This window comes from Nerophis ophidion, linkage group LG11, assembly GCF_033978795.1.
Source record: "Nerophis ophidion isolate RoL-2023_Sa linkage group LG11, RoL_Noph_v1.0, whole genome shotgun sequence".
NCBI lineage: Eukaryota > Metazoa > Chordata > Actinopteri > Syngnathiformes > Syngnathidae > Nerophis > Nerophis ophidion.
The window spans coordinates 68513875-68537616 of record NC_084621.1 but is presented as its reverse complement, the minus strand read 5'-3'; the positions used below and the strand labels follow the sequence as shown (position 1 = coordinate 68537616).

General features: G+C 40.5%; 2 protein-coding genes across 2 annotated transcripts; one reads left to right on the top strand and one right to left on the bottom strand.

Moving 5' to 3' along the window:
* Positions 1–3262: 3262 nt before the first annotated feature.
* LOC133562388 (uncharacterized) lies at positions 3263–7950 on the bottom strand. Its single transcript, XM_061916564.1, has 2 exons — positions 7750–7950; positions 3263–4851 (listed from the first exon to the last, which is right to left on the bottom strand). The coding sequence occupies exons 1-2, from the start codon at positions 7766–7768 to the stop codon at positions 3386–3388; spliced, it is 1485 nt and encodes a 494-aa protein (XP_061772548.1). The 5' UTR covers positions 7769–7950; the 3' UTR covers positions 3263–3385.
* An 846-nt stretch (positions 7951–8796) lies between these two features.
* On the top strand, positions 8797–19542 carry rrp15 (ribosomal RNA processing 15 homolog). The gene is made up of 5 exons (XM_061916562.1): positions 8797–8924; positions 14046–14389; positions 15234–15331; positions 15470–15659; positions 19016–19542. The coding sequence occupies exons 1-5, from the start codon at positions 8879–8881 to the stop codon at positions 19124–19126; spliced, it is 789 nt and encodes a 262-aa protein (XP_061772546.1). The 5' UTR covers positions 8797–8878; the 3' UTR covers positions 19127–19542.
* Positions 19543–23742: the final 4200 nt, after the last annotated feature.

The window sequence follows — 23742 nt, the reverse complement described above, 5'->3', positions numbered from 1 at the left end:
GCGGTCCATCCTGGGTCTCGACTCTGGACAGCCAGTACTTCATCCATGGTCATCGGACCGGACCCCCTCCACAAGGGAGGGGGGGGACATAGGAGAAAAAGAAAAGAAGCGGCAGATCAACTGGTCTAAAAAGGAGGTCTATTTAAAGGCTAGAGTATACAGATGAGTTTTAAGGTGAGACTTAAATGCTTCTACTGAGGTAGCATCTCGAACTGTTACCGGGAGGGCATTCCAGAGTACTGGAGCCCGAACGGAAAACGCTCTATAGCCCGCAGACTTTTTTTGGGCTCTAGGAATCACTAATAAGCCGGAGTCTTTTGAACGCAGATTTCTTGCCGGGACATATGGTACAATACAATCGGCAAGATCAACACATTTAGCTACAATAGCCTACTATCAAAATGACTACGTGTCTCAGGCTGACACAAATCTTTGTTGACATGAATGTTGAAATTTAATATTTATTCTACACAGTTTCACAACATTGGAAAACAGTCAAATTGAGGCTTCTCAGAGGGTGAGATAACTCCCGGAAATGGCTGGCTTAGAATGGCCAAATGTATAGATGTGTGTGTCCAAGTTAAAGGAAAAGACAGGCTGTCTTCTTCTAATGGATGTATTACAATCTTTGGCAAGCTGGGTAATGTTTGCTGTGGTCTGGAACAACGTGGCACACAAACAATTATCAGAAATGCAGGCGATATAACATACAGGTAATGTGTCATGAGACATGCAAATATGAATTATAAACAAAGAGGACATAGGAAATTAAATGAGCTCAAATATTTTTATACAATTGAGGCATAATGTTGCAATATGTACATACAACTAGCCTAAATAGCATGTTAGCATCGTTTAACTTGCAGTCATGCACTGACCAAATATGCCTGATTAGCTCTCCAACAAGTCAATAACATCAACAAAGTTCCCTTTTGTGCATTCCCACACAGCATAAAAAGTTTGGTGGACAAAATGAGACAAAGGAGTGGCATAAAATATGTCTTTCTGTGGCAGCGTTGAAAAAGTTATGAATCGATACAAACTATGTTGAGTTCAAGGACCACCGAAGTTAGTAGGACAAAACGGCACTCGCCATATACTCTCATCAGAGAATTATGTTTAATATAACCAGTGGGGTTTCTAACAATTAGGGAGGTTTGTGTCATGTTGTCGTCCTACACAAACCGTGTTAAAACAAAAACATATTTTTCCTCCATCTTTTTCTAATACATTTTTTAAAAAGCTCCAGGGACCCACAAGGGCGGCGCTAAAGATGCGGCTCCCGAGCCGCAGGTTGCAGACCCCCTTACTCTTACGTGTCTCACAAAAGAAATGAGTGACTCAGATTGTGGAGGGGAGAGTGGTCTGTGGGTCTGGCTGTTGCCAGGACCGGCCTCGAAGACAGTGAGAGGTGCGTAGATGGCCCAGGTGGACCTTGTTATCTAATCACCTGTCGCCTTAATTAGCAGCAGCCGTGATGAGACGAGCAGTTGGAGTTTAAAGTGCTGCTGAGTGGACGCAGGAGAGAAAGACAGTTTGCTGGAAAGCAAAATACTTTGCACTATTCTATGAAAATAAAACAGTGGTATACCCGATATTCCTGGCTATCCTGACAGTGTGCCAGGAATTCCGGGTATAACACTGTTTTATTTTCAAACAATAGTGCAAAGTCTTTTCATCCTAGCTTTTTTTTTTTTTTTTTTTAGAATAAATCCTCATAGACTCTTATCTTGAGAACGTAGAGATGGATTTGAAGTTTTATCATGCAAAAGGTTTTTGTAGGAGAACAAGTTGTCACTTACTATACTTATGCGAAATCAAATGTAAATGCTAAAATGATAAAAATAACATTGATGTGAAGTGAATTATATTTATATAGCGCTTTTCTCTAGTGACTCAAAGCATAGTGAAAGCCAATATCTAAGTTCCATTTAAAGCAGTGTGGGTGGCACTGGGAGCAGGTGGGTAAAGTGTCTTGCCCAAGGACACAACGGCAGTGACTAGGATGGCAGAAGCGGGAATCGAACCTGCAACCCTCAAGTTGCTGGCACGGCCACTCTACCAACCGAGCTATACCGCCCATTAATAGAGTTTTTAAGCACTGTCAATGAATAATTATAAAAACATGAACCCCTTATTTAAACAATAAACATAATGCAATTAACTCAAATTGTAAAAATATGTTCTGATGGCAAATAAATGCTTGTATACTTGGAGGCTCATTATTTCCTCTGCCATTTAAGTTCTGTTTTCATCACCACAACAACGTTTGATATATTACACTAGGGGTCCCCAAACTACTATGAGCTTCAAGAGGTAGTCACTTGAAATGGTTTTCACTTCACAGGTGTGCTCGAAGCTCACCGAGAGAATACCAAGAGTGTGCAGAACAATAATCAGAGCAAACAGTGGCTATTTGGAAGAAACTAGAATATAAATCATGTTTTCAGTTATTTCACCTTTATTTGATTAGTAGAAATCTCCACATGTGTTCATTCATAGTTTTGATGCCTTCAGTGACAATCTACAATAGTCGTGAAAATGAAGAAAATGCATTGAATGAGGAGAAGGTGTGTCCCAACTTTTGGCCTGTAGTGTATATATATATATATATATATATATATATATATACACACAGTCCAGCTCCCGGACAAATTTTTTTAACCCAATGCGGCCCCTAAGTCAAAAAGTTTGGGGACCCCTGTATTACACACAAAAAAAAGATGTATTAAAAAACTATTTCAAATTAACTATGAATGAAAGGTAGATTGATTTGTGGAGGGAGTCCGGTCCGATCCGGTGGCCATGTACTGCTTGCCTGTGTATCGGCTGGGGACATCTCTGCGCTGCTGATCCGCCTCCGCTTGGGATGGTTTCCTGCTGGCTCCGCTGTGAACGGGACTCTCGCTGCTGTGTTGGATCCGCTTTGGACTGGACTCTTGCGACTCCGCTTTGGACTGGACTCTTGCGACTGTGTTGGATCCATTATGGATTGAACTTTCACAGTATCATGTTAGACCCGCTCGACATCCATTGCTTTCCTCCTCTCCAAGGTTCTCATAGTCATCATTGTCACCGACGTCCCACTGGGTGTGAGTTTTCCTTGCCCTTATGTGGGCCTACCGAGGATGTCGTAGTGGTTTATGCAGCCCTTTGAGACACTAGTGATTTAGGGCTATATAAGTAAACATTGATTGATTGATTGAGTGCTCTGTCAAATATTGCATGGTTCATGGTTCTCGATAACAAAATTGAAGAAGCATTCAGGAGTTGTGAATTGTTTTTATTTATTTTTGCTCCGCTCGTAAGTATGTCTTCGAGCAGCGCAGTCACGTGACACCTGAGTTAATACTTTGAAGTGCTAGCTCACAATTTCAAATACGTCTTAAAAAGCATTAGTCATAGCGAAGACATAGGCAATGACAAGCTGCAGTCCGGTCTTGACAATATGCCAATCGCCCATGACCAATGCTCCAATAACCATACCTGCCACGGCCCCCAAGGTACGTAGCCCTGAGGAACACCGCCTAGCCATGGCTGCTGCTGCACCCACAGACACCCCAGAAGCACCTACCACCCCGAGCAATGCCCCGGCTTTCCCCCCAATTCCAAGTACTGGCGACAAAATCTCCACTCCGACAAGCAAAACCCCCGCCACTGCCGCTGCCCCTACAATGACTTTGTATCCTCCGGCCGCGTGCCTCATGAGGGGTCCCCCGATTGTGGCCCCTAAACCCAGCTGGCAAAGTCTTGCAGCAAAAACCGCTGTGGTCAAAGCTTCGAGTGCGGAACTCCTGTTCATTTCCGCCTCGATATCTGAACGTTTTGCCGCGATCCCGTTCCTATGCATCACACGTTGCACAACCTCCTGTCCGGCATGTAGCGTGAGCATGGCAATTATGAATGTTGCCAGTAACCCCATGCAGCCGACCAACATCCAGAACTTCAAATCGGAAGACTTCAGAAGCGAATAGCCCATGATCGCTACTAAAGCGAGAAGCGCAATGAAGACAGACTCGTGGGCTCCGTAGCCAAACAAACCAAACAGGGACGTTACAACAGCAACTAAAGTCATGGGAATGCCCGAAAACGCCAAAAAGTCCACATATTTGATCATAACAGTGCTGATCCATTCCTGTAGGGTCCTTTGTTCAATTTCCTTCTCCTCATTCAGCATCTTTCTCCTCTCTATCCCTTCTCTCAGCTTTCGCTCAGCTTCCCATGTCATCATGTCCTCCGTCCCACTGGTGTTCGTTCCGTTCTTTATTGTCAGGATCTTCTCTTCCATCTGCACGGCCACCCTTTCCCGTTGCTGCATCTCTGCGATCTCCAGCTGGTGTTTCTCCCTTTCCCAAATGGTTTGATTGCAACAGGCCTCCCCTTGCTCCCAGAGGATCCTGAATATCAAGCGAAGAGGTGGTTTAAGGATGCTGAAAATGACCAGCGCACATAGAAGACCCGTCATGCCGTAGTTATTCACGATCACTTCAATGGAGAACGCCAGCGTGGCGCCGCTGAGTGTGGTCCCGATGATGCCGGCGAGTCCCGCCGACGCCCACAGGCTCGTGTAGTCCGTGTGAGAGATCCCGCAGCTCTTGGTGGTGACAAACACGGAAGCAATCACCGCCGCCATGACAACGCCGGCAACGACTGAGGTCATGGCGATGGTCAGTGCCGTCGCTCCCATCAGAGAACCGAGTCCCAGCGCGCCCACTGACTTGATATCGTCAACCAGTGGAATCAGTTGTACGGGTGAGGTCATCGCCCTCATGGTCCTGTAAAGAGGGTCCTCGGTGGCTCCCATTATCGAGCCTCCTATTGCTCCCAGTGCAAAACCTATGGCCGCTTCATCTGAAAAGGACAAGAAGACGGTTGTGAAACACTCGGATGGCAAATCAGGTGAAATCAGGTCATATGAGACTAAAATGAGGTCTTGTGGATAGAAGGTACAAAAACTTCCTTCCCCATCCATTTTCTACCGCTTGTACCGTTCAGGGTGGCGGGGGGGTCGCCGGAGCCTATCTCAGTTGCATTCGGGCGGAAGGCGGAATATACCCTGGACAAGTTGCCACCTCATCGCAGGGCCGACACAGGTAGACAGACAACATTCACACTCACATCCATACACTACTTCAGGGGTAGGGAACCTATGGCTCGCGAGCCAGATGTGGCTCTTTTGATGACTGCATCTGGCTCTCGGATAAATCTGAGCTGACACTGCTTAACGCCATAAGTAATGAATAATTCCACTTGTAATCACAGTGTTAAAAATAACGTTCAACATGAGGTGGCGACTTGTCCAGGGTGTACGCCGCCTTCCGCCCGATTGTAGCTGAATTAGGCAACACATATATATATATATATATATATATATATATATATATATATATATATATATATACATACATACACATATATATATATATATATATATATATATATATATATATACATATATACATATATATATATATATATACATATATATATATGTGCTTCACAGTGGCAGAGGGGTTAGTGCGTCTGCCTCACAATACGAAGGTCCTGCAGTCCTGGGTTCAAATCCAGGCTCGGGATCTTTCTGTGTGGAGTTTGCATGTTCTCCCCGTGAATGCGTGGGTTCCCTCCGGGTACTCCGGCTTCCTCCCACTTCCAAAGACATGCACCTGGGGATAGGTTGATTGGCAACACTAAAATTGGCCCTCGGTTGTGAATGTGAGTGTGAATGTTGTCTGTCTATCTGTGTTGGCCCTGCGATGAGGTGGCAACTTGTCCAGGGTGTACCCCGCCTTCCGCCCGATTGTAGCTGAGATAGGCGCCAGCGCCCCCCGCGACCCCAAAAGGGAATAAGCGGTAGGAAATGGATAGACGGGATACAAAACATTATCATCCTTTTTGTTTGTCCAAGAAGTTGCGTTAAGGGTAAGAAGTTATTTATTTATTATTGGTTAGTGTGGGGCTTGCCGACATGAGAGCCAGTTTCAAGGTTAAAATATTGTTTTATTTTTCAGCAAGTCTCTCAGTTGCTTTCCAGCAATTGTCTTTTTCTCTTTCGTTCTCGCTCTGGCTCCAGCTCCAACCCCGTCTCTCCTCCTGGCTGCTGCTTTTATCAGAGCGACAGGTGATTAGATAACATGGGCCAGGTGGGCCATCTACACACCTGTCGCTGATTTTGAGGCCGGTCCTGGCACACCCCGCTTCGCTGTAGGCCCGCAGGCCACGCCCCCTCCACAGTTAGCTTCAGAATAATAATGTTTTTACAAAGAATAAGAGACCTATTATACTCTAGAAATGTTGGTCTTACTTAAAAATGCACGCGTTTAGTTGTGTTCAGTGTTAAAAAAAATATTATATGGCTCTTACGGATATACATTTTAAAATATTTGGCTTTTTGGCTCTCTCTGCCAAAAATGTTCCCGACCCCTGCACTAGTTCATACCAAAAAGGATACATGGATGATACAGCAGAGGATTGGGAGAATGTCATGTGGTCAGATGAAACTAGAATAGAAATTTTTGGTATAAACTCAACTCGTCGTGTTTGGAGGAAGAAGAATACTGAATACCAAGAACACCACACCTACTGTGAAGCATGGGGGTGGAAACATCATGCTTTGGGGCTGTTTTTCTGCTAAAGGGACAGGACGATTGATCCATGTTAAGGAAAGAATGATTGGGGCCATGTATCGTGAGATTTTGAGCCAAAACCTCCTTCCATCAGTGAGAGCTTTGAATGTGTGACCAAATACTTACTTTCCACCATAATTCACAAATGAATTATTTAAAATTCCTGCAATGTGAATTCCTGGATTTTTTTTTCGCATTCTGTCTCTCACAGTTGAAGTGTACCTATGATGAAAATGACAGACCTCTGTCATCATTTGAAGTGGGAGAACTTGCACAATCGCTGGCTGACTAAATACTTTTTTGCCCCACTGTATATCGTATATCGCGAAATGGCCTAAAAATATCGCGATATTAAAAAAAAAAGGCAATATCGTCCGGCCCTACTTGAGATCGATTGACACGTGTGCTTTAAGGGGAGAATCTGCATACTGCAGTTGTAAATGTGCATCATTTTTTTTTTTTCTAAATCAAAGCTTTAGTGGGTTCTTCCGAGGATGTTGTAGTCGTAATGATTGGTGCAGCCCTTTGAGACATTTGTGATTTGGGGCTATATAAATAAACATTGATTGATTGATTGATTGAGCTTTTATTTGTTTATTTGTTTCTGTTTTCTATCATTCTCTGGTACAGTAAAGCTTCAATCGACATTCTGAAATGTTTGATATTTGAAAAAGGAGATCAGATTATCATTACTATCATCGTTACAGATTATGTATATTACATTTTCCACTAATGTACAGTTAATGAGTTAAATGCCAATTCAATCATAAATGTGTTAAAGCATGGTTACCTTCAAGTTATGTTTAAAAAGCAGTCAGGCAGTCCAACTGCTAAACAGACTGGATGATCAGGTTTTACCAGCATATTCATGCACCTGGAGATGTTTGAAGATTATTCAAAGGAAAACTACACCTTTAAAGCATTTGTTTTTATGTACAGTGTATACGTTTTGGTTTATAGAATAGAACAGAATGAACATCAGTTTTGCATCACATTCAATGACAGAGATATATTCTGAGCATGTAAATACTTACATTGCACTGCAAACAGTAAATAACAAGACATCCTTTAGTATGTATAGATGTATATGTACATGTACATATATATGTGTCTATGTACTTACATATTTTCGGCTTTGCCATTTTGTTCTCAGGAGTGCAGTAAGGATCCTCGAACCTTTTCCGTAACTCCTGTACTCACTCTAGACCTGCAGTACAGAAAGAATCCCCTTTGTCCTGTTTTTCTCACACAACTTTAGCACACACCCACTACAGGTGAGCACTTTCTCCATTATGAAGATATGTGCTCTATTTGTAATCGCTGAAATCTTCACACAGTACAGAAATACTCGTTTCGTGTCACATGTGCACAGGTGTACCAGCATTCCTGTTGGCTCAGGTGACAAGTCTTGTTTTTAAAACTCTTTCTTACTGTCTCGCTTTGAGACGGACCATTTTCGCTTCCGATAGTTGCATCCGGAAACTTTTTCTTTGATACTCCCCAATGGCCGCCGTGATGAAGACACATGTAAACTTTCTGGCAGTTTAGGCTCCTGCTGTAATCACCGGGGGTCTGCAACCCGTGGCTCTAGAACCGATGCGGCTCTTTAGCGCCACACTATAATATATATATATATATATATATATATATATATATATATATATATATATATATATATATATATATATATATATATATATATATATATATATATTGTATTCTATTTTAGTTACTTTGAATTTACAACCCCTTGGCGCTATTTTATTTTGTACTGTTTTTGTACTTATTTTGATTGTTGTTTCTCATCTGTTTGTTTGTATATGTTGAAATGTATAAATAAAAGTTAAAAAACAAACAAAAAAAATAACTAAAAGTAACAAGGTGAATTCAAATAAATGTATTTACTCTAATATACTGTTATCCTCGGATTACAAAAAGCAATCGGCTTCACCTAATCGGTGCCTTTGATTGATTGATTGATACTTTTATTAGTAGATTGCACAGTACAGTACATATTCTGTACAATTCACCACTAAATAGTAACACCCGAACAAAATGTTCAACTCAAATTCTTTGTGCCTAATGTCATTTCCTTAATAAAAAAAATGTATATTGAATGTAATGTGTGTGATTTTTATTTTATTATTAAGCCCTGGTCACAAAATTATTTATTTCAAACCTTTGAATTACGGAGGCGGAACGTTTTTCGCTTTCGATAGTTGCACCCGGAACTATTTCTCTGCTACTCCACTATGGCCGGCGTGATGAAGGCACATGTTGACGTCCTGGTAGAAAATGGTAACTATTGAACTATTTACGTGTTTACAACATAGTTCTAACAAACATTTATTTGTATCATTTCGTATAACGGGGCACCACGCAAAATTAGTCAGGGTAATTTTAGCGACAATTTCCTCCGTAAATAAATGTGCGTGTAAGTAATGTGACTGTAAATATGGTTGAAGACTTAAATGTAACTGACCCCAAAACCTTTATCTTAGTATTATGTTACTTTTTAAAGTTGGTGAAACGTTGATTGTGACGAATGAATAACTTTTTTTAACTAAAGTAGCGGTACATTTGATGCCATTAATAAGCTATCCATCCATCCATCCATCCATTTTCTACCGCTTATTCCCTTTTGGGGTCGCGGGGGGCGCTGGCGCCTATCTCAGCTACGTTGTGTTGTTAATGTAGCCGAGTGTCCTGGGTTCGCATAATTTGGGTACTGTTAAAATAAAATAATAAAAGGGAGTCATGAGAGCAGGTCCGGTCTCCACCACTTCTTTATTGTTCCCTTCTTTACACCTCTTTTCATATCCCCACACCTTCTTCAACAACCCACCTTTATACAGACCTCTAACTTCACAGCCTTACGGCAACACTGGAGGGACACCCTGAACTGTTTGTTACATACGTCCCCCCCTCAAGTAAAAACTTCCCCGTTTTTATCACAAACAAAATAGTTAACAAACAAGGTGAAATAGAACAGAGAAAATGAAAAAAAATTCACAATCTTAATGCACACATAAATCAACAATATTATTTTTTTCACACCGTATTGCATAGGCTGACACACTGGCCCCTCAAAACATGCAAAAACTCCCAGATGCGAAGGAAATCACTCCAATCGCCTCATTTGTAAGATAGTTCAATTATGTGGAGGAGGTCGCCCCCAGCGAGATGGTCCGATGGTGCGCAGGAGGTTACACCAGTCACCCCCTGCAATATAGTCCGATGGTGCGCAGGAGGTCGCCCCAGTGACCCCCTGCAAGATAGTTCGTTTATGATGCTCCATCTTGCCATTCGACTTGGGGTTATAGGCAGTGGTGCGTGTCTTTTTTTTCAAGCAACATACAGAGTCTAATTGAAGGGGAAACACCCTGGGGCCCCCATGGGAACCTCCGGGCCACATCCAGAACGTCCATGACCACCCTCCGGGGGGCCGACATACCTGGGACCCGCCCACGGGGACGTTAAGGGCACCGACGGGTCCGACACGCTCTGTACTTCTCACGCCACCGTTGGCTGTCTCTCGGCGCGAAGGGCCAGCAGCAAGACCGCGGGAATCCCTCCGCAACCAGCCGGGCCACGCCCGCAGCAAACACCTCCACGCTCTCCCTCGGAGCACGCACACTCGCCGACAGGTTGGCCCCGAAGCGGTCCATTAATTGTTTTTGTTTAAAAGCTGCCCCCAGTCTCCCACGGGACGAGTCGGGCGGATCCAAAAATCCTCACCAGCTCCTGGTTGCAGTCGCAGTCGGCTCCCTCCGTCAGTGAAAGGAGCGGTTAAACAAAAAGTCCACTTTCGACATTCATGCCGTGTGAGTTTCCCTCAAACAGCGCCTCTGGGCTTAAAAAGAGTCGTGGTCACCACACCACGTGTCCGCAAAATGGCCGGGAAGCTTAGCAGCTAACTCGAAACTCACGTGTCCCGTGTAAAACTTTCTTCTTCTTTTTTTTTTCAACACAGCAGTTAAAATAATCCCACCGCTGCCACCAATATAGCCAAGTGTCCTGGGTTCGCAGAATTTGGGTACTGATAAAATAAAATAATAAAAGGGAGTCATGAGAGCAGGTCCGGTCTCCACCACTTCTTTATTGTTCCCTTCTTTACACCTCTTTTCATATCCCCACACCTTCTTCAACAACCCACCTTTATATAGACTTCTTACGGCAACACTGGAGGGACACCCTGAACTGTTTGTTACATTATCTTATATAAAAATGCATTCACGCGTAATCGTTAAATGTGCTTTTATCCAAATAAAAGAAAAATACAACTTTGTTAAACCTCATTATGTGAATCATAAATGACTTAAATGCCTACTGTAATGAGATTTTCTTTGTTAAAAGGGGATACCAAGTCCATTCTATGTGTCATACTTGATCATTTCGCGATAGTGCCATATTTTTGCTGAAAGGATTTGGTAGAGAACATCGACGATAAGGTTCGCAACTTTTGGTCGTTAATAAAAAAGCCTTGCCTGTACTGGAAGTAGCAGACGATGACGTCACCGGTGTCAGGGCTCCTCACATTGTTTATAATGTGAGCCTCCAGCAGCAAGAGTTATTCGGACAAAGAAAGCGACAATTTCCCCATTAATATGAGTGAGGATGAAAGATTTGTGGATGAGGATATTGATAGTGAAGGACTAGAGAAAAAAAGGCGATGGCATTGGGAGCGATTCTGATGTTTTTAGACACATTTACTAGGATAATTATGGTAAATCCCTTATCTTTCTATTGTGTTGCTAGTGTTTTAGTGAGTGATAGTCGGAAGGGTGTGTCCACAGGTGTGTTGACGCCAGTCTCCAAGGGAAGTCACGGGAGCTGCATGGACGGCGCAAGCGCCGCTGACGTCCGGTAAGAGGCGACTTTTTACCACAATTTTCTCACCGAAACCTGCCGGTTGACAAGTGGTCGGGATCCATGTTCGCTTGACCGCTCTGATCCATACTAAAGCTTCACCCCCGGGAATTGTAAACAAGGAAACACTGTGTGTTTGTATGGCTAAAGGCTAAAAGCTTCCCACCTCCATATTTCTACTTTGACTTCTCCATTATTAATTGAACAAATTGCAAAAGACTCAGCAACACAGATGTCCAAAATACTGTGTAATTGCGCGATGAATAGAGACAACTTTTAGCCGCAAGTGGTCCTGGCTAATATGTCCCCTCCAACCAATAAAGTCACAAACACGCCTCATCATTCCGCGACGTTTTCAAAAGGAAAAGGCCTTCTGAACCCCACTACTACTGATCACGCAGTCTGATAGTTTATATATCAATGGTGAAATATTAACATTGCAACACATGCCAATACGGCCTTTTTAAGTTTACTGAATTGCAATTTTAAATTTCCCGGGACTTTTTTCTTGAAAACGTCGCGTAATGACGACGTGTACGCGTGTGAAGTCACGGGCTGTTATGAATATTAGCGCTGCACACACACACACACACAGCTAAAAGTCGTCTGCTTTAACGGCATAATTACACAGTATTTTGGAGATCTGTGTTGCTGAATCTTTTGCAATTTGTTCAATTAATATTGGAGAAGTCGAATTAGAAAGATGGAGTTGGGAAGCTTTAGCCTTTAGCCACACAAACACACAGTGATTCCTTGTTTAAAATTCACGGAGTTGAAACTTTACTATGGATCACAGCGGACATGGATTCCGACCACTTGCCAACCAGCAGGTTTCGGTGAGAAAATTGTGGTTAAAAAGTCGCCACTTACCGGATATCAGCTGAGCCTTCGCCTCCCGTACAGCTGCCGTCGACTTCTCCGAGACACTGCGTGGACGTACACTTCCGACTATCAGGTACTGTTAGACTCACTAAAACACTAGCAACACAATAGAAAGATAAGGGATTTCCCAGAATTATCCTAGTAAATGTCTCTAAAAACATATGAATCCATCTCAATGCAATGCGATTGCAATCACGTTTTTTCTCTTTTAATTGATTTTTAGTTTTTTTTCTTAGTTCGTCCCTATCAATATCCTCAAACACGAATCTTTCATCCTCGCTCAAATTAATGGGGAAATTGTCGTTTTCTCGGTCCGAATAGCTGTTTTTGTTGGAGGCTCCCATTATAAACAATGTGAATATGTGACGTCATCTTCTGCGACTTCCGGTAGAGGCAGGGCATTTCTCCAGTTGCGAATTTTATCGTGGATGTTCTCTACTAAATCCTTTCAGCAAAAATATGGCAATATTGCGAAATGATCAAGTATGACACATAGAATGGACCTGCTATCCCCGTTTAAATGAGAAAATCTCATTTCAGTAGGCCTTTAAGACAACTGTTGTATGTATTGATGCACATGGTGTTACATGATGAGAACAGGAAGTGAACAAATGCAGGAGGGGTGGGATTAAATAAGTTTTGCTTCTTCCTACTCCTTTTCGAACATGTAAATAGAAATGAAGACTTGTGTATTATATCAGTGTTTTTCAACCATTGTGCCGTGGCACACTAGTGTGGGAGATTATATAATTTCACCTATTTGGGTTAAAAAATAGTTTTTGCAAACCAGTAATTATAGTCTGCAAATAATGTGTTGTTGCTAAGTGTCGGTGCTGTCTAGAGCTCGGCAGAGTAACCCTGTAATACTCTTCCATATGCGTAGGTAGCAGCCGGTAGCTAATTGCTTTGTAGATGTCTGCAACAGCGGGAGGCAGCGTGCAGGTTAGAAGGTGTCTAATTCTTTAACCAAAAATAAACAAAAGGTGAGTACCCTTAAGTAAAGGCATTGAAGCTTAGGGAAGGCTATGCAGAATGAAACAAAAACTAAACTGGCTAAAAAATAAACAAAAACAGAATGCTGGACAACAGCAAAGACTTACTGTTGAGCGAAGACGGCGTCAACAATGTGCATCCGAACTTGACATGACACTCAACAATGTCCCCACAAAGACGGATAAAAGCAACTGAAATATTTTTGATTGCTAAAACAAAATAGATGGGGGAAATATCGCTCGAAGGAAGACATGAAACTGCTACAGGAAAATACCCAAAAAAGAGGACAAAAACACTGAAATAGGACCTCAAGACAAGAAATAAAACACTACACAAAGGAAAACAGCAAAAAACTCATAATAACTCACGGTGTGATATGACAGGTCGTGACAGTACACCTACTTTGAGACAAGAGCTATATTGATGCATGCTTTGTTATGGTTTAAAGTCATATCCAACAATTGTGATGACGACTTTAGGCTGTCAACTGACTTTAGTTTTTTAATGATTTCTGCTGGTGGTGTGCCTCTGGATTTTTTCAACGCAAAAAATGTGCTTTGGCTCAAAAAAGGTTGAAAAACACTGGATTATATGATGTATCATATTGTATCTGTATACATGTTCAAAACAAACTCAAAGTATATAACTATAACAAAAGTATTTGTTAATCTGGAGATGATACAGGCTCTGCTTTGGAGGACACAAATGAGCTGAGGAACTCAGAAGGAGAAAGTGATGAACAAATGTCAGCTAATGAAGAATCTGACGAAGGGAGTAACGTGGAGGATGAAGATGGAGGCCTGGGTGACGATGATGATGATGATGATGACGACGATGGTGGTGGAGGTGGTGATGGTGGTGGTGAAGATCAAAGCAATGCTAACGCTGGCTGGGCACAGGCCATGGCCCAAATTTTGGGTAAACAACCCAAGAATAAAACAACCATTTTGGCAAATAACAGTCAACTAAAAAAAGAAAAGGCAAAAGTAAAATTGGAACAGCAGGAGAGAAGAAAACAGGTAATTCACACACTCAACTCAACCGAACACAACTATATTAGTTATATTATTCGGTGGATAAGTATCAAAGTGATGTGTTGTAGTGGTGCCAAATGCAAAAATATATAGAAAAATAAGACCAGCAGAATTTGGTGATGAAAAAAGCACCTCAAGTAGCCATCATACACTTAGTTCAAAGTCTAATAAAAATAAACTTGTTCCTGTATCTCATTCCCACATCCTGACTTTGTTTACATTAATTAAGATGCTGACATGTTAGTGTTGAATCTTCGTCTTTGTTCTCTATGAAAGTGGGGCTGATCCAATATGTTTAGATTAATTCCAAATTTATTGCTTAGAACTGACATTGTGAGTTTACAGGAGGATTTTTACGCATGCACACATACGTGTCATGTAGTTTTCTATTATAAGTAGTTTTATCAAATGCATTCCATTGGGGGTGTATCTGGGTCCTTCTTCCTGTGTTTCATTGGTATATTTTGCCGTGAATATCGAAAAATACATTTAATCTTCCTCCTACAATTTTTAGGTGCACACCCCACTAAAACATTGCAACTTTTTAGAGAAGCTGCTACAACACTCCATCAAATTCTGGGGAGTACTGATTTAAGGTGTGTACTAAAATCGGAGAAAGCATCACAATTTGTAAAATGTGTGTGTATAGCAGGTATCATTCCATGTATAAGTATTGCCCTGATTTTAATATTTGATAAAATAACTGATTGCAGCCATTTTTTGTAAGGTATACAGGGTACTCATATAGTGAGAAATCATTTTACCTGATAAGTTGTATTTTGCAAGTTTTAGTGAGATGAACTATCCTGTGCTCATTGTTGTCCACCAGATTGACAAAAAGCGAGCGTGGGAGATGATGTGCAGAGTGAAACCGGACATTGTACTGGACCGTGAGGCTGAAAGGGCTCTGCAGAGAACTGCAACTAGGTGTGTGGGTCATAGTTTGTCCTTGTGTAAATGCCGATTCCCGAATCCACGCCTTTGAACAGAGAGCAGTCTACCAAGTAAAATTCCTTGTGTGTTAAACCAATAAAGCCGATTCTGATTCCGTGTGATTTTACCCAGAGGAGTCGTGCAGCTATTCAACGCTGTGAGGAGTCACCAGAAGAATATTGATGACAAAGTGAAGAAAGAGGCTGGTGGCTCAGAGAGGAAGAAGGCCAAGATACTCTCCTCTGTTTCCAAAAAAGACTTCATCGATGTACTGAGGCGAACAGACGGTGGCAGCAGCGTCAAAGTCAAGGAAGAAAAGAGCGTAAGTGGAGTTTCACTTTCTCACACACACAAAACTATTAAAAAAAAGATTTCAACACGTTCTATTTTCATCTACAACTAATTCCAAATAAGATGTTTGCTTGAACCCATGTCATTATTAAATTGATTTACTTTACAGTATTTACTTTATTGTGGTATTAATAATTTTGTATTGGGGGTATTGTTAACATAACACTGGCCAAATACATTGTATCTTAATGATGACTGGTGCCACGGATATGTTTTTTGATGGCCGGGCTTTTGTTATACCGTATTTTCCGCACCATAAGCCGCCCCGGGTTATAAGCCGCACCTTCAATGAATGGCATATTTAAAAACTTTGTTAACCTATAAGCCGCGCCTACGCTGCGCTAAAGGGAATGTCAAAAAAATAGTCAGATATGTCAGTCAAACTTTAATAATACAAAACCAGTGTGCAAATGTGCAATCACAACAATAGTAACACTCAAAATATTGCAGAGCAATAGCAACATCAATAACTCAACGTTGCTCGAACGTTAATGTCACAGCACACAAAATAAACATTTAAAGCTCACTTTCAGAAGTTATTCCTCATCCATAAATCCCTTGAATTCTTCTTCTTCGGTGTCTGAATTAAAACGTTGGGCGAATACGTCATTCAAAATGGCGGGCACCGTCTCGTCGAAGTCATCAGAGTCAGTGTCGCTGTTGTTGTCTGGCAGTTCCGTGAATCCTTCCTTCCGGAAAGCTCGGACCACAGTTGAGACCGATATATCCGCCCGAGCATTTACAATGTTGGCATATGTCGTCCGGTGCTGTCTCCCTGTTTTATCTTTTTCTCAGCTATCTTGTTTTTACAATACGCGCGGAAAGTAGCCAGATTTTCTTGAAAGTCTTTTGGCAGTTGCTGTGAAGTAGTAGTCCGTGTGCGGATGGAGAAATTGCGGCTTTTCATGAATCGGAAACACCAAGAAGCACCACCCTTAAAATCATCCAAGTGAAGTTCGCTTGCTAGCGCTGTTGCCTTCATTGGAATAGTGATGTTACTGACACTTCTGCTTGCTGCTCTCTGCTCAACAACCAACTGTTCCAGTTTGTCCTCCAACTGTTGCCATCTTGCTTTGTTCCCTCGGAAACTGTTTTGTCTTCTTTACTTGGCGCAGGTCATCTTGTTGCTTCCTCCACCTACGCACCATTGATTCATTGATGTTCAATTCTCTCGCTGCTGCTCTATTTACGTCTTCTTCTGCTTGACGTATTGCCTTGAGTTTGAATTCTGCGTTGTACGCGTGTCTCTTAGGAGCCATTTTGTGGTCGTCTTTACAGAAACACACAAATGAAATGAATCGTATTAGCCACGCGCTTCTTTTTCTACGGGAGCGGGTGCTTACCTTGGCGGTTGCTTACCGTAAAAGAAGAAGCGCTTCCTCTTTCCAGGTGGGCGGGTGCTTACCTTGGCAGTTGTTTTCTGTAGAAGAAGAAGCGCTTCCTCTTCTACAGGGAAAAAAGATGGCGGCGGTTTACCGTCGTTGCGAGACCTAAACTTTATGAAAATAAATATTTATATTAATCCATATATAAGGCGCACCAGGTTATAAGCCGCACTGTCAGCTTTTGATAAAATGTGTGGTTTTTAGGTGCCGCTTATAGCGCGGAAAATACGGTAAAAGCAGTGAACCTCTGCCTAACAACAGAAAGCAAGAAGGGTCTGTCAAGGTTTTACCTTTTTAAAATTGTTGTTTTACTAACAATTAAGGATGCACAATGTTTGTTTCAAGAAGATACCGATAGGGATAACTTTCTGCTTCTCAACATCAATTCAAATCATTCATTTATAAAAAAAATGTTTTATTAACTTTTAATAGTTTGTCCACACCTTTCTTTGGGGTTAGCTTTGGGGAAGCTTCTTAAGCAGTGTAGGCGTCTTCAAAGGTTTCCAAAATTGGAACTGGGATTAGTTAAAGATTCAAATTATGGGTTGGTTGTGTTTTTCATACCTCCAAAAGAGTTATTTTAAGGGCACGTTTCAGTGTCAGTACCTCTTGGATTCTAAATATTGGGGAGGCAAATTCATCTTAAACATGTTTTTTTTTTGGCTTTTTATCCCATAAAAACACAATTAGGATGTACTAATAAACACATTGCTCGATGATACGCATCTTTATACTACACAAACACAGTAGACAGTACAGTTAGTATTTAGACCTAGGTACCATTAGGCCTGGACAAGTAATAAAATGTTGATCTCTATTTCGATTTTGGCTTCTCACAATCATAGAAATGATATAATTTAAAAAACAATCAATGGGCTGTGCTATATGCTTGCACATTTCTGAGCTTGTAACGGTGAAACAAATGAGTGAGTGTAAGAGTGAAAAAAAGACCACATCTACTATAAGTTTGAGATGTCACCATTGTTGTTGCTTTTTATTTGACACAGCACTAGTATGCCTAATAAGTCATCACCAAACTCAACAAAAAAAGTAAGGCCATATTATTTCCGTGTTACGTAACCACGGACGGAATCACAGAATTGACCAATAAAAGGGGATCCCTGTGTTCAACGCAAATTATCGTGGTAATTGACATACATATGACTGAAAGGCTGTTTTTGCGAGGAGAAGGAACATTTGTTTGGGAAAATGCAGTTTTCCGGTACTGCTCATTCCACTTAACCACCCTGTCCTGAACCAAATAATGCCATTACTGCCACTTGAAACACTGCCCTAAACTATGAAGCTAAATCTATTAAGAACAATCCATACACCCACAGCACATCTCACCTGCTTTATTTTTTTGTGAATGACATCATCGATGTAACATCCATGTACAAACAAGACAGCAGTCGAGACTTGAGGCGTAAGTCGTCTCCATACACGTCAAGCTCAGAACAGCACTTAAGGACTTATTGATACATTTCCAGAATATTAATGCTTTGACTTAAAAATACTGGTCAAAATTTTCCAAAGATGTATAGCAAAAACATTTATATCAAATGTTATTAATGTCAGAAACAGCACACACTCTACAGTGGTAGATTAAGTGTAAAGATAAAAACGGAATTCAAAAAAGTTTTTACAGAAAACTGAATTTTATCGTTTTTTTTATATTGCTATCAGTCGGTGGATGGATGGATTTTAACTTGTTGCTAATTCATAACCAGCTTTTCTTTTAAATTATATTTCAGGTTGAGTTTTGCTGGTACAATAAATACTTGTTTTCAAATTAATGATTAATCGTGTTATTAATCTTAATTTCAATATCAATCAAAAATAATCATGATTAATAATGTTGCCATTATTGTCCATGAAAGATTGCGATTGTTCGAATTCCCTCTTATGACATCACGTATGTGTGTATCCATGGGCTACGCAGGTGGATGAGAAAACTGCATGGAGCGTCCTCAGAGAGGACTACATGATGGGGGCCACTATGAAAGACTGGGACAAAGAGAGCGACCAAGAGGAGACCGGAGGGAAAGGTTGAGATGAAAGTGATTCAGACTGACACCATGTATGGAGACTTCAGTGACTTTTTTCGCAACATTGTTGACTGAAAACCAAAATGACACAACACATCCAGAGGACTGTAAAGTCACTGGCCTGCAGAGGGCAGACTTGGTTCTGTTGAGGTAAAATATGGGACGATCTCATCAGACTAAGGCATATTGTAAAAAGATGAACCATTGAAAATTAAATCATGAAAAACATAGATAAGATGAGAAAAATTATAAGATTTTTCAAAAAGGTGAAACGTTTGTACCAGAACTGCAGTTTCCAAGTACACCGCTCTGTCAGTGCTTCAGTTTGTGACCAGGTTTTGTTCAAAATCGTATGTAAATATCACTGTTTTGTACAGTACGGATTTAATAAAAAGCTGTGTTTTTTCCGGTTTCTACTCCATACGGTGTTTAATTGATGTGGAACACACCTTTACTACTAAATTCTAGTCTAAGCAACAGGCCTAAAGTAGGATATGTTGTATTTGCATAGTCAAACCAGTGCGTACATATATGGCATCCTATGAATGGAAGCATTAATAACGTCACAACCGACTCCAGCAGCAATATAAACAATCCAATGCGGTGACGCGGCCTCAACATTTTTGCTGACTCTTCTTTAACTTCCTTCACTCCAGAATTTCCTGTGTCTGGCCTTTGTTGTTGTCACAACCTGGGTAAATATTTGCACATGGTGTTATCAACAGAGAAGGAGGAAAGTGGCCAGTCAGGCTGTCTGCATCGCGCTGGATGCAATGTCTGTCATGGCAACACCAAGGCCTGCCATTATGGTATGCCCCCTTTTCATCACGCCGCTGTTGACATGCATACTTGACCTCATCCCAGCTTGTCCAACTGTGTCTCAGTAGGAAAGTAGAAAGTCAGTTTTGAGTCATTTTAACTATATATATATATATATATATATATTTATATATATGGACACATTTAAAACAATGTAACTGAACAAATCAACTGAGAACTACAAAATACTAATCTCAAAATGCATGAAAAATCTCATTTGTGAATAATTTAACAATACATAAGTATAGCAATTAGAAAACAATGTAACAATACTAACAAACAAATATTTACCCTTTAAATATTGGAGCAAGATAAGTCAAACGTGCATTACAAATAAACAAAGTAAACATTACTAGAGTTTTATTTTTTTTATTTAAAAAATATATTTGAGCTGTATAGTACACAAACGGAATATATACAGCGTAAAAATACCTGAAAAATATAGATCTCATGCAAATCTTGATTAAATACTGATACTACCTTTCACAATCTTATTTTCTAAATATGTATACATGTGTATATATGTATGTATACGTAAAAACCAAAGAAAAAATGTGTATTTATGTAAATATATGTATATATAAATATGTTTATGAATATATATATATATATATATAAATAAATACATATTTACCTGTATGTGTGTATATGTAAATATATGTGTGTGTGTTTGTATATATATATATATGTATGCGTGTGTGTGTGTGTGTGTATGTATATATATATATATATATATATATATATATATATATATATATATATATATATATATAATTATATATGTGTGTTTGTGTATGTATGTATACATATGTATGTGCATGTATTTCAATTTGATTTGTAAACAACGTAACTATATCAACAAATTAATACAATTATTTCCCTCAAATAGTTGAACAATATAAGGTCAATAGTGCAACATAACTAAATATTATGTGAACACAATTGACTTGTATTTAAATAAGTACAATTTTGGCCTCAAAGTGCATAAACGGAATATGTATATAAATCTATCTATCTAAATAAACATATAAAAGAACAAACATGTCGATCTCATAATGCAATTATACTGCTACCGCATAATTAGTGAATACCTTTGCAATATATGAATACAACAAATACAAAAAATGTAAAAATATCAAAATCAACAAACTAATATAATTATAACCCTCAAGTATTTGAGCAAAAAAGTCAGTCGTGCAAAATAACTAATTATAAAGTAAACACAACTACTAGCTTTCATTCAAATCATATTACCAAAGTACAGAAATATACCAAAAAGGATATATACAACAAAATAAAACAAATAACCTGAAATCGATATCATCATGCAAGCATGGACTCAAAACTGATGCCGCTCCTGGTATCGATAGTACCGTATCGATCATACTCATTGGTATACTCTAGCCCAGGGGTCGGGGACCTTTTTGGCTGAGAGAGCCAAAAAGCCAAATATTTTGAAATATATTTCCGTAAGAGCCATGTAATATTTTTTTTAACACTAAACACAACTAAAGACGTGCATTTTTAAGTAAGACCAACATTTCTAGAATATAATAGGTCTCATATTCTTTGTAATAACATTGTTATTCTGAAGCTAACTGTGGAGGGGGTGTGGCCTGCGGGCCTGCAGCGACAGGTGCGTAGATGGTCCACCTGGGCCTTGTTATCTAATCACCTGTCGCTCTGTTATAAGCAGCAGCCAGGAGGAGAGACTGGGTTGGGACTAGAAATACAATTTCTGGAAAGCAACTAAGAGACTTATTGAAAAATAAAACAATATTGTAACCCTGAAACAGGCTCTTATGCTGGTGCTTGGGGGTCTGAAGAACCCCCAGGAGGGCAAGCCCCACACTAACCAATAATAAATAACTTCTTACCATTAACGCAACTTCATGAACAGGTGCGGTAGAAAACGGATGGATGGATTAAAAATGCATGAGAATGTTTTATATTTTGAACATTATTTTTAACACTGTGATTAAAAGTGGAATTATTCATTACTTATCGTGTTGAGCAACGTCAGCTCAGATTTATCAGAGAGCCAGATGTAGTCATCAAAAGAGCCACATCTGGCTCTAGAGCCATAGGTTCCCTACCCTTGCTCTAGCCTTTAAATAGACCCCCTTTTTAGTCCAGTTGATCTGCCGTTTCTTTTCTTTTTCTCCTACAAACAGTTGAAAATAATAATCAAAGTAACTACAAAAATAGTACAAAACAATATAAAAAACGTACAAAACAGCACCAAGGGGTTGTAAATTCAAAGTCAATCAATCAATCAATCAATGATTATTTATATAGCCCTAAATCACTAGTGTCTCAATGGGCTGCACAAACCACAACACAAACCAGTATGACCAGTATGAGCCCACAGATCTGCTCAACATCCATTGCTTTCGGTCCGTTGGAGGGGTTGCTTGCCCACATATGCGGTCCTCTCCAAGGTTTCTCATTGTCTACGACATGGGTGTCAAACTCTGGCCCGCCGTGTAATTTAATTTGGCCCTTGAGGCAATATCAATTTAGCATTAGAGCTGGCCCGCCGGTGTTATACAGCGTCAGCGACGCTGTAACACCGCATTCACCGCTAATACTCATACTTGCCAACCCTCCGAATTTTCCCGGTAGACTCCAGAAGTTCAGTGCCCCTCCTGGAAATCTCCCGGGGCAACCATTCTCCCAAATTTCTACCGATTTCCACTGGGACAACTATATTGGGGGCGTGCATTTAAGGCACTGCCTTTAGCGTTCTCTACCACCTGTCGTCACGTCCGCTTTTCCTCCATACTAACAGTGTGTCGCATAATATTTGTGGCTTTTACACACACGCACAAGTGAATGCAAAGCATACTTGGTCAACAGCCGTACAGGTCACACTGAGGGCGGCCGTATAAACAACTTTAGCACTGTTACAAATACGCGCCACAGTGTGAACCCACACCAAACAAGAATTACAAACACATTTCGGGTGAACATCCGCACCGTAACACAACAGAACAAATACCCAGAACCCCTTGCAGCACTAACTCTTCCGGGAAACTTCCAGCAAACTGACCAATAATTAACGTTTTATTCATGACTTTTCTCTTGCTACTTCAAGGCTTGAATGTTTGGTTCATTTATTATTGTTATTTTATTTTCAAATGTATTATTAGCCTGTGGAAAAAATGTGATATTTGCCTCAGAAGATTACAAATAGAAAAAAAGGCATAACATTTTTATTTAAACTTTATTTGATATGCCATTGATATTTTTTAAATTATTATTATAATTATTTGAGACTGGATTTTGCATGTCACTAAAGTTATATAAGCCTTGGCTGTTCAATATTTAATGCAAAACTTGTTTGGGTCCCTATTAAAAGGTTAATTTGTTCAACTTTGGCCCGCGGCTTTGTTCAGTTTAAAATGTTGGCCCACTCTGTATTTGAGTTTGACACCCCTGGTCTACGACGTCCCACTGGGGTGAGTTTTTCCTTGCCCTTATGTGGGCTCTACCGAGGATGTCGTTGTGGTTTGTGCAGCCCTTTGAGACACTTGTGATTTAGGGCTATATAAGTAAACATTGATTGATTGGCAACACTAAATTGGCCCTAGTGTTTGAATGTGAGTGTGAATGTTGTCTGTCTATCTGCGATAAGGTGGCGACTTGTCCAGGGTGTACCCCGCCTTCCGCCCAATTGTAGCTGAGATAGGCGCCAGCGCCCCCCGCGACCCCAAAAGGGAATAAGCGGTAGAAAATGGATGGATGGATGATTAGCAACACTAAATTGGCCCTAGTGTGTGAATGTGAGTGTGAATGTTGT